General features: G+C 39.3%; 1 protein-coding gene across 5 annotated transcripts; it reads left to right on the top strand.

Annotated features, from left to right (window-relative positions):
• Window positions 1-3,475: 3,475 nt before the first annotated feature.
• Window positions 3,476-10,592, top strand: tbpl1 (TBP-like 1). Of its 5 annotated transcripts, none has more exons than XM_071479070.1 (8): window positions 3,476-3,542; window positions 4,308-4,436; window positions 4,758-5,001; window positions 5,950-6,032; window positions 6,440-6,503; window positions 7,914-8,017; window positions 8,729-8,823; window positions 9,207-10,592. In XM_071479070.1, the coding sequence occupies exons 3-8, from the start codon at window positions 4,867-4,869 to the stop codon at window positions 9,287-9,289; spliced, it is 564 nt and encodes a 187-aa protein (XP_071335171.1). In that variant the 5' UTR covers window positions 3,476-3,542; window positions 4,308-4,436; window positions 4,758-4,866; the 3' UTR covers window positions 9,290-10,592. The 5 variants fall into 5 exon arrangements, with proteins under 5 accessions (XP_071335171.1, XP_071335169.1, XP_071335170.1 ...); XM_071479068.1 differs by having other exon boundaries at window positions 3,489-3,616; XM_071479069.1 differs by having other exon boundaries at window positions 3,542-3,680.
• The last annotated feature ends 8 nt before the right edge of the window (window positions 10,593-10,600 follow it).

Raw genomic sequence — 10,600 nt, 5'->3', positions numbered from 1 at the left:
TTAAATGTGAGGAGGAAAGAGACAATTTGGTAACCAGGGAGGAAGAACAATAACAACAAGGCTGAATCATAAAGAAGTTATTTTTCTGTTTTCTTTGGGCGCAGGCCAGGCGGGAGAAGTGTTTGCAGTGGTCTGAGCAGAAGAGCAGGTTTACAGCACAGTATGCACAAATGTACATAAGCAAGAAATAAGTCACTGATATTAACATGCACAAATACACATGAATGTTTGTACACACAGACTCACTCAGAGCTTTATCTCATAAAGATTATCTGTGTCATGCAGTGTTGTGCATAACTTCACAAAGTGGAACCAATCAGATGAGCTCAACAACATGTCAAACCAACACAAACGCTCATAATGTCATGATTGGTCTGCCTAAAGGTCACAGTCACTAAAGGATGTGACAGCACACTGACACTACAGGACAGCATTCATTCACTAAATTCATTCATGAGCCACGGAGCGGCTGTGAACTCTCTCATTGATAACACAAACATTCCTGGCCGCCTCCAAACTTTACTCCTTCTCCTCTTTTGTGGTCTTTCCAAAATTCCCTGTGGAGCATTTACTGACCAGATGTGCTCATTTTCCTTGGAGATGTTACTAATCCACATAGCTTAAATGTCAATACACCATAAACACTGAAAAAAAGTTACACATTGTTGTCTGGACATGGTGTTAACATAAGCCTGTTAAGTGTAATATTGGCAGACAAAGATGATTGCAAAGACAAATTTGCGGACACAGATTTTGGCTGGAGTGAATGAGCATTTTAACCCTTACTTGGACTATAAGTTTTAATGACTCATTCATAACACGTTTAATAACAACATTAAGTTATTAGCTCATTCTGCAGGACATAATGTACACTGTAAACCGCCCTCCATCCTTGCACAAAATGTGACTGTAAAGTCCACAGAAATGGTAATGATTTTAAAATGGCATAAAAACTTCACGTTCACTTGACACAAACACTCATCCTTTGTGAGCTTCACATAATTGTTTCATGCTAAGTAAGCATTTTTTTTTTTTTTTTTTTTTTGCTTGTTGACTTAATTTTACTTGAATTTATAAAGTCAATATAGCCCAATTAGTTTGGGGCCAATTAACAACACGTACATTGTGCACTTAGCATATATTTTGATAGCTGAATGAACTAAAAAATTGAAAAAATACTATGTAATAAATACTAACAATAATAAACAATGGTAAAAATATTCACTCAATATTTTTATGCTCATATGACAATTAGACATTGTAATACCTGTTTATTAAAATGAAAAATGTGTGTTCCAACACACATGTAAATACACACAACACAAGCACAAAAAAAATGAACCTGGCTGGGGCTCACTTGTTGTTCAATGCTTTGTAACTTTTGAAGTTAAAAGTCTTGAACAACAAGTGCATCCCCTGGAAACAACAACCCTGTCCCAGCCAAGTTAATCTCTTTTTTTGTGTCCACTGGAAACACTTCTGTTACTGTCTGGGCTACTTGCAGTGCATTTCCGTATTTCGTCATCTCAGTATTTCATCATTTCTGTATGTGATTTTCAAGTTTGCATTTATCATTCTGATAAAGTACCCACAGGCTTCCACACTTATAGAGGTACTTTGTTATTTAGAATTTTAGCCTGTTATTTTTCTGCACCAGGTGCTTTAAGGATGAAACATTTTATCATAATCAAGGATTGTGCACCTCTAAAAACCCACCGGGTCACCAGCATCCTGTGTATGAGCATATGGAGTTGAAGATGTCAGTGATTAAACTGTTGTCAGTATCGACAACCAGGCTATACCTGGTTAGATCGGTTAGATTCTCAACTATTCAACTATTCAGTTCATTCTGCAGTAACCATGAGTACATTAGTATAGTTTAATGAGGCTGGACAAGGGGGGATGGGCACCTCTGGGCCAATTATAATTGGCTTTGAAAGGTGTGGAAATTTCCCACCTTGCAGCTGAGAAGATGGAGGAGAAAATGAGGATGAGGGAGAAAAAAAGAGTCAACACTGTCTTGAATGATGTAAAAAAAAAAAAAAAAAGTTTTTTTAAGCATCAAAATGCTTCAGTGTGTTTTCCACCATTTCAGATTTGAGAGTAAAGGCACAGTTAGGTTAGACCCAGAGGACTGAAATAACACAGGTTCACATGATGTCTCATAAATGCATTTTGGCCTTACAGTTCTTTTGTTATAAGCTTTTTCATTTTACTATGCAAATGCATGCAAATTACATTAACAAAATGGTGCATCTTAAGAGGTTGGAGAATCCGTCCCTTTTTAAAAATTCATTTCTTATTCCTGTCCCCCAGAATAGTTTGGTCAGTGTTTGTGAACATGCAGCACTAAAGAAACTAAAGAATTTGTTTGTGATGTCACTCCATGTATAGTTTGCTCTATAACAATGAATGGGCGACGCTGACACGGTGAAGCCAATCAAAAATGTCTGTAATTTCTGACACCAGAATGAGTGTTTCAAATCCTAAACTTAATCTCAAATTTAAAATCTGGATGTTAGGGGGTATACTAAACAGCTACTGCAGATTATGGGGTTAGTAAGGTAATTTATTTACCCCAGTGGCTCAAAGTAATTTTGGTTGTATAACTTCAGTAGCTGATGTCAGACTAAGCATGGATCAAAACAATTTTGGTAGCTGAGAGGTTTTGGGGGGAAAGGCATGCAGGGTAGGAAGATCTACAAGACTGTAAGTGGTTAATATGAATAAGAACATCAGAAAAACTAGAATTACAGCCTCATGGTTGTATGCCTCTGCCAACCAGTCAAGTTGCAGGAAACATATTCACAATCTCCCCGTCCTCTGTTCCTAAAGTTACAACAGCGTAACAAAACAACAAAACATTATGATGTCACAGTGAAGTTGATCTTTGGCCATTTGGATATAAAATGTCATCACATGATCATTTTATCGTATTAGAAAACTGTGTCACAATTAGTGTATGAATTCTTGGTTTATGGAAAAGAAATTTGTTTTGTGAGGTCACAGTGACCTTTGACCTTTGACCATCAAAATCTAATCACTTCATCCTCCAATTCAAGTGAACATTTGCGCCACATTTTAAGAAAATACCTCAAGGTGATACTGACATATGGCGTCCATGAGCATGGACGAGAAATTGGAAAACAAGCAAACGCGGAAACCGCTCTCATATTTGTGGCAATTTCCATGGTCTGCTGTACAGGAAACTGGGCGTGCTCGGCAAAAAGGAGAGAACCAAGCCAATTGCAGCTATCTGTGGGAAGCACAGCCCACATAATTGATGGTCATAGATCAATGACAAACCCGTGCTGCCGACAGCCAGGTCCGAAGCCAGCTTCCTTAAATAATCTATCTTGGCAGCTATATTCACATACAATATAAAAAGCTTTGGCTTTTAAATTTCTCTCTTAAATAGATTGGGCTTCATCCTTTTATTTTGAAATGAGTAACCGGAAGTGATCGTTACCCTAACATTCGCTGGTCAATTGGTTTTATTTTGAAAGCGAAAAGCGGAAGTGGCTTGCTTCGCGGAGGAAGGGGTCTGTCCACACATTTTTACCGTTAACTGGTTGTTTTGTGTCTTGGGGGCTACAGCAGTGAACTGGCTGAAGAGGTAGCCAAGGAATTAAAGCAGACATTTCAGATACACACATTTAATTGATATGCAGTTCCACCAGGTAACAGTGGAACCACCTCGTTGTCAGTGTAACGTTTGACTGCAAGCCTGCTAAGCTACCGTAGCTAACAACTTTTCATTCATTACTGCCTCTGCACTTTTCTTTGTTGCTAGCTAGCGGATAGCTTTATTCACAACATTAGCCGAGAGGTGATGAGATATCGTTATTCTATGTGTTTAGCCGTCCGTGGCGGTGTAATTTTACACACAGCAACAAGCGCTGAGTTCATGCAGTTATGAATCAGTTTGCGATAAATACGACAGCCGGTTTGTTGGGCTGGCAAGATTAGCTAGCATCATTTCCCAATAATGCCTATCTCTTTATTTACTATGCAGTAACGTACAACACTGGGATGGGCGATGCATCAGATGTAACGCCATTAAACCTACATGATAGGTAAAACTGCGACGGCGTATACCATACAGTAAAAATGCATTATATGTGGAGTTCCACCTTTAAGATATTTTTTATCGATTGGTAGAGAGTAGCTAACGTATCAGGCTAACGAAGTATCACTAGCCGGTAAGCTAACGTTAATACGTGGCTAAAATAGCGAGGAAGTACTTTGAAAAGGAAACGCAGGTTATTCTCCGAAATGTTTAAAGTAATTTCTCTAATGTCTTGCAGATGCCTGTGCGATTCGTGTTTTGAGGCCCACTCCTAGCATTTCAAGTAGAGGGGACCCACGTAGCTGGAGAACTAGATGAACTGGTGCTACGAGCCCCCATCCTCGCATTTTGACGTCTGCATGCAGGTGTAAGTATAGCAACACTCAGGTTTGAGCTAGCACATATCCACACACAGAAAGTGTCTATGTGCTGGTTGATGGCACTGTATAATATAGTGCCAATGTGACTCATAAAGTTGTTTTGTTTTTTTTGGAAATTACAGTATAAAAAAGGGGGTGGGGGGTGGGGCAGGGCGTTATATAGTTTTTATGAATAGGTGTGAAAAGTACTGCCAGAAAAATAAAAATAAAAAACGGTTTGTCTAAAGTTTAGAATTTGTAACTCTTAAAATGCTAATAAAGCATAGGTCTTTTTTTTTTTTTTTTTTTTTTTTTTTTTGCTCTTCCAGTGAATCTTATCTCCCTGCCCGTCCATGAAGTGGTGGTGATGGTGGTGTTGATGATGAAGGTGTGAGGAGAAAGCTCCCGTGGTTCCCTTGCTCCATCGCACACTTCCTCATGGATTCCAGCAATGATGAAGCACTTGATATCATTGTCACCAATGTGGTGGCAACGTTCAGGACCAGGTGTCATCTCAACTTGCGCACTATTGCCTTAGAGGGAACCAACGTCATCTATAAGCCGGAAGTGGGGGTAAGGAAACCAAAGTGGGAGAAGGGGGGGGGGGGGGGTCTGTAAAACTAGAGAAAGCCCTCATAACATTATATTTATAACCTGACTGAATCAAAGTTGTGTGCTTATCTTAAAAGCTTTGTAAGCAATCCTCACTGCCACTAGATGTCGCACTACTAGGCCTCTAGCATCTCAGACCAAAACAAATGCTTTGTTAGCCACACCTCAGGCCTCGGTTCTGCCACAACCCCCTCACCCCTTCCAGTGAAAGTGGGCACTAAACGCACAGCAGAAAGTACAATTGAATAAACTTACTGTGTACACAAGAGCCAACAAAAAACAAGCCAGACACAGCCAGTAACCCATACTAGCATTGCCATGATATATACCATAGAAAACATTCTTAATATAACAGCAAATTAGCTAATGTTATCGTTCCTTCTGTGGTTCATCACTAACAAAAACAGACCTGTAGCATTATTTACTCATCAAGTTACTTACACATCGAGGAGAAGAAAAGCCAGTTCCGAGTCAAGCTGGTCTAGCCAGTTTTCCTGTGCTCTGGTCTTGCCTCTTTCTTTGTCAGAGACATTTTTAGATTACCACATGGTTTCCTCAGTGGAGGAAATTCTTCCAGGTCGCTTTCACTTGAACGCTGCATACTGAACTCTTCCATCTAACCTTGGGGCCGACGAAGGGTTTAACAGAGAGCGACTCACATGTGCTAACATGCGCACACGCATGCACTAATATGCATCCACTACCAGACCGGTTACCAAAACAAAGAACAGAGAAACTCAGATAACAACACATACGGAGGGGGTATGACTTCGTTCTCTGCTCAGGGCGCCATTACGCCACCATATCTTTACATATAAAAAAAAGTTGTTTGTGGCAAAATCTCTTTTACAGACTCTTTAATAATGGTAAATGGACCATGTTGAATTTAAACCACTCTTTTGTTTTCAGAAAGTCCTAATGAAGCTTCGTAAACCCAGGATAACAGCCTCAATTTGGTCCTCAGGGAAAATCATCTGCACTGGAGCAACAAGGTAGACACACTCCACACAAGACACAGTAAATGGGGGCTGTGGTTGCCAAACAGCCGTTAATCTGACTTGAGAAGCATTGGCTGCTTTCGGCCGCCTCTTTATTATTGGTGCAGTAATATTGGCGAGATCCCCCAATAACTGGCTATAATACAGTTGCATTACCATCAGCCTCACATCTCACAGATACAATGCTGACATCAGAAATAGTAATTACATTTACTACAAGTCATATTGCTAATATGTGGTATATTAGGGCAGTGATGATTATGGTTGTTGGTGCCGTGAACCTATAGTCACTCTAAAGGTTGTCACGTACACTTTGTGTGCTATATTTCTTTTATGCCAAACCATATGTATGTACACCACTGTTAAGTTGGCTCTCACTCCTGCTCTTCTCTTTTGTTCAGTGAGGATGAGGCGAAGCTGGGTGCTCGCAGGTTAGCACGCTGTCTGCAGAAACTAGGCTTCAAGGTGAGAAGGATCTCATAGCTGTTGGATAACAGCTTTAAAACAAATATCAGATTTTTTTCCTTATTTTTGAAAAATGTGCAGAAGTATTAATATCATGATGACTTCTCTGCAGATATAGGGTTTATCATAATATCTGAGGTATTACATTTCTGGATGTGTAGTGGATGCTAACATCCTATATTGAAGTAAAAAATTAAACTGGAACTGTCCTTTACAGCTCACATTCTCAAGTATTTCAGAAACAATTTCAGGGAGAAATCTGAAAGAGAATTTCTTTGAATTCTTTATCACAATTCACTATAATGTGAACCTAAAAAAACACATATTATTAATTATATGCATTCATTTGTAAACATTTATTTAATTCATAGGCTTTGTGATCAAGCTTGTTGTTTGTCATTACCTTTCAGGTGAATGTTTTACATGTGTCGTATTGTCGTAGTTTTGTTAATAAAACTAAAGGTTATTGTAACATCTTACACATTTGCAGTCATTGCAGAGATTCTGGTTATAAACGCTTTTTGAAACAGTTTAACAAGAGCTTCAGTTTGTACCAGGAAAAGCACAGACCTTAAACCAGTCCTTTAATGAATGAAACACCCTCTGTGCTTCATTAGACCATGCACATGCTGATTTTGTTTGACTTCTCATTTGCTTTAGTCAGGTCACATCTCATGCAAACAACCAGGTCAAACTGCAGGTTGAAACTGAAGTAATGTAGCTCTTCAGTGTAAAGTAGCTGCTCAGTGGGGTTGGAATTTGCTTAAGTTAAAGCTTTATCCAGTAAATTACGTGTCTGCTATTTCTGCAGTAACTGGGCTGAGTTCAAATGAGGCTAAGAATTCTTGCCAACACTAAGGCTCAAAGACAATTGTGGAGGCAATTCTCAGTTCTGGAGTCAATACTGCTGGTGGAGATCGTGTTAGAGAATCAAGCTCCAGAGATGGGATGTCCCTGGTTATTGTTTATTTTGATGTTGTAGAGTTAGTAGGGAGTGCATGTGTGTATGTGTGTGGTCTGCAACAGAGCACACATCAAAGGCATCAGTCAAATCACACAAACAACCATACATTCAGAAACTTGAATGTATGTATTTAAATTACACTTATAATAAGTTCCAATAGGTGTGACAATGCCCCTACCTGAGTGTGAAACAGTGAAGAACAACTGAGGAGAACAAGTACATAAGCTTAGTATTCAGTTTGTTAATGAACTCACAGTGGAAAATATGCAGCACATGAGTCATGCACTTAACTGACAGTGGTTGCAATTCATGTCTTTAGCACAAGGCGTCACTGCCGGACTTTCCAACAAAGACCAAGAGTGAAAGAGGAGTTTTCTTATGATTTTGGGGGCTAAAAGTATGTATGTATTGTTGCGTTTGTGTGCATGTGTGTCTTGTCTGTTCAGGTGAGGTTTTCAGCCTTCAAAGTCGTGAATGTGCTGGCAGTGTGCTCCATGCCCTTTGCAATCCACCTCATAGACTTTACTAAGAACAACCGACCCATCGCCAGGTAATACAATCCTGTACATCACAACCGCTATCATGATATTAATTAAAATCATCACTATCGTCATCCTCAATGTTATTATCCTGACCTTTGAGAGTTGAGTGACAATTAGAAATCATTTATTCCACTGATTTTGCTGTCCTCTGTAGTAGACCTTACCCCTCAGATGTCAGTCCAGAATCTCCTGTGCTTCATGATGCTTACTTCGGTTCCTTAGTTTTGAGTAGATTATAGATTGTGATCCTAGTAGGAAGAAAATACAGATCACTGCCACAGTCACTAATTATGATTCAATTTTGAGACACACCTCAATACATGTATTATGAAGCCCACAGCCCTGCTTAAAATTGCACCAATCACCAGAAAAAATTCCTTGTATGTGAAAACATACTTGGCAATAAAACTGATTCTGATTCTGATTCTGATTCTAAAACCTCACACTTATTTTACTAGTGATTCAGTATTTGCTTGTATAGGATGACCTCTAGTGGTGAGAGCACCCATCAATGCTCTATTGTAGAGCAAACAGAAGTTTTGGGTGTTGTCAGCCTCTGATTCACTTGTTTATATGACAACATACGGAGTATTGGCATATGGCATCATGTAAACAGGCTAAAAACTGTGTATGTACTTCAGATATATGTGAGGACATCTCTGTTGTACTTAACTGTGTGTGTGTGTGTGTGTGTGTGTGTGTGTGGGTGTGTGTGTTAGTTATGAACCAGAGCTCCATCCTGCTGCCACATACAGGATCAAAAATCTCAAGGCCACTATACAAGTCTTCTCCACTGGCAGCATCACAGTCACAGGTACATGCACGCACACACACAAACACACACACACACAGAGGGACACACTCATTTCTCTTAACCTCTTTTACATACAGCTAGCCACCAGCTTAAAGGATTGAGGTCACATTGTTGTAATGCACTTTTTTAGTCTCTTACAACCAGAAAAGCAGTTTGTAAATAACCCAATCCCTCCAGGAATTTTGACCAAGAGTAGGAAGTTGATGTGCTCTTTGTATGGCATGGCATGCATGAGGCTCAATTTCATCCAAACAAAAACAACTCTTCCTCTGATGGTATTTGTGGTTCTGTTTGTGGGTATGTGATTTTACCTTTTTTTTGTGCTCAAAACTTGTTCTTTATGCACTCATCCAACCCCCACCCCTCCCTATTCAATGATGTAGGACCAAATGTGCAGAATGTGGCCACAGCTGTGGAGCAGGTCTACCCACTACTGTTTGAGTGTAAGAAACCCCTCTGCAAATAAAGGAAAAATATGGTAAAGAAGACAGAGGAAATGGATGAAAGTGAAGGCAAGACTGAGGAAGCACCTTGATTTTATCACCACATGGCAACAGCTACATATGTCTAACATGATGGACGAACCAGATTTCACCTGGAATTTTGGATTTTTAACAGCAACACCACTCGGATTCTTAAAATCTCCCTCTCACAAAAATTTCAGTGTCGTTGTGGATTCTGTGGCTCTTGTGATTTTAACAGCGTAAACATGCAGATGTCTTCCAAACGTCATATTCTTCAGCAAAAACTGCTCCTCAAAACCTGACTTGTGCTGCAGGGGGTGGAAGTTATTTGCTCTTGCTCTTCATTTGCTCTGGGTGTTCTTGCATGGACACAGAAAGACCAGTTGTCAATGTAACCATTTTAATGTTTAACAGTGGTGACAATGTTGAAGAGTCCATATGTTGTGGATGACAGTGAGAAGCCTCACCTTTAACCCTATATACAACAAGTCGTGCCATTTGCCACGTTCTCTGGAAGAATCTCCGTCCATGGCTCGTTTGTAGAGGTGTTAACACAAATATAAGGCATCCACTGTGTTACCCACATTTTTGCTTGAAGAGAAAAACAGCAGTTAAAACCATAGACTGAGTCTGGACTGTCATTATGCAGCTACACATATCCGCTCACAATATGCATTAATCTCTGATTTGACTTTTCTTACATTTTGTTTGGTTGTCAGTTCACTCTTGTTTTACAACTATGACATTGGATCAGAATGCACACTCATTCTGCCTCTTAATTTCTTGTCATTTCCTAATAGTCTTTAACACAAGGTAACCTTGCAAATATTGAACTGTTTTTTTTTTTTTGTTAGGTTTGGACAATGTACAGAAAAAAGGTTGATGTCATAAATGTTTGGCAATATGTTCAGTGATTGGGGTTTTAAAGCAACATAAGACCACCAACAGTATTCAGAGAAGACATGTTCAAGTTAAGTTTTGCACTCATGGCAAACAAACCTTCCATAGAATACCCTCCTCTTAAATTACAGTGAGAGGACGTGCTTTTAAATGGAAACTGCAATCCTAGATGTAACATGACTGCTGACACTTGTGCTGGGTATTACTTCCATAGAGGTAACACTTGTATGTATGTATGTATATATTAAATGCATCTGATGGGAAAGATGTTGACAAAATCTTTGACATGTTGACTGAATTATGTGGGATGGAGTACTTTTTGAACCAGTGTCAACTGAAGATTTGTGACACTTGTTCAGAATTTTGTATTTTGTATAAAATAATAAAGGTTAATGATAAAATAGGCACACACT

This window comes from Trachinotus anak, unplaced genomic scaffold (assembly GCF_046630095.1).
Source record: "Trachinotus anak isolate AG129_WGS33_773 ecotype Australia unplaced genomic scaffold, CSIRO_AGI_Tana_v1 ptg000005l, whole genome shotgun sequence".
NCBI classification, from domain to species: domain Eukaryota; kingdom Metazoa; phylum Chordata; class Actinopteri; order Carangiformes; family Carangidae; genus Trachinotus; species Trachinotus anak.
This window is presented reverse-complemented; position numbering and strand designations above follow the sequence as displayed.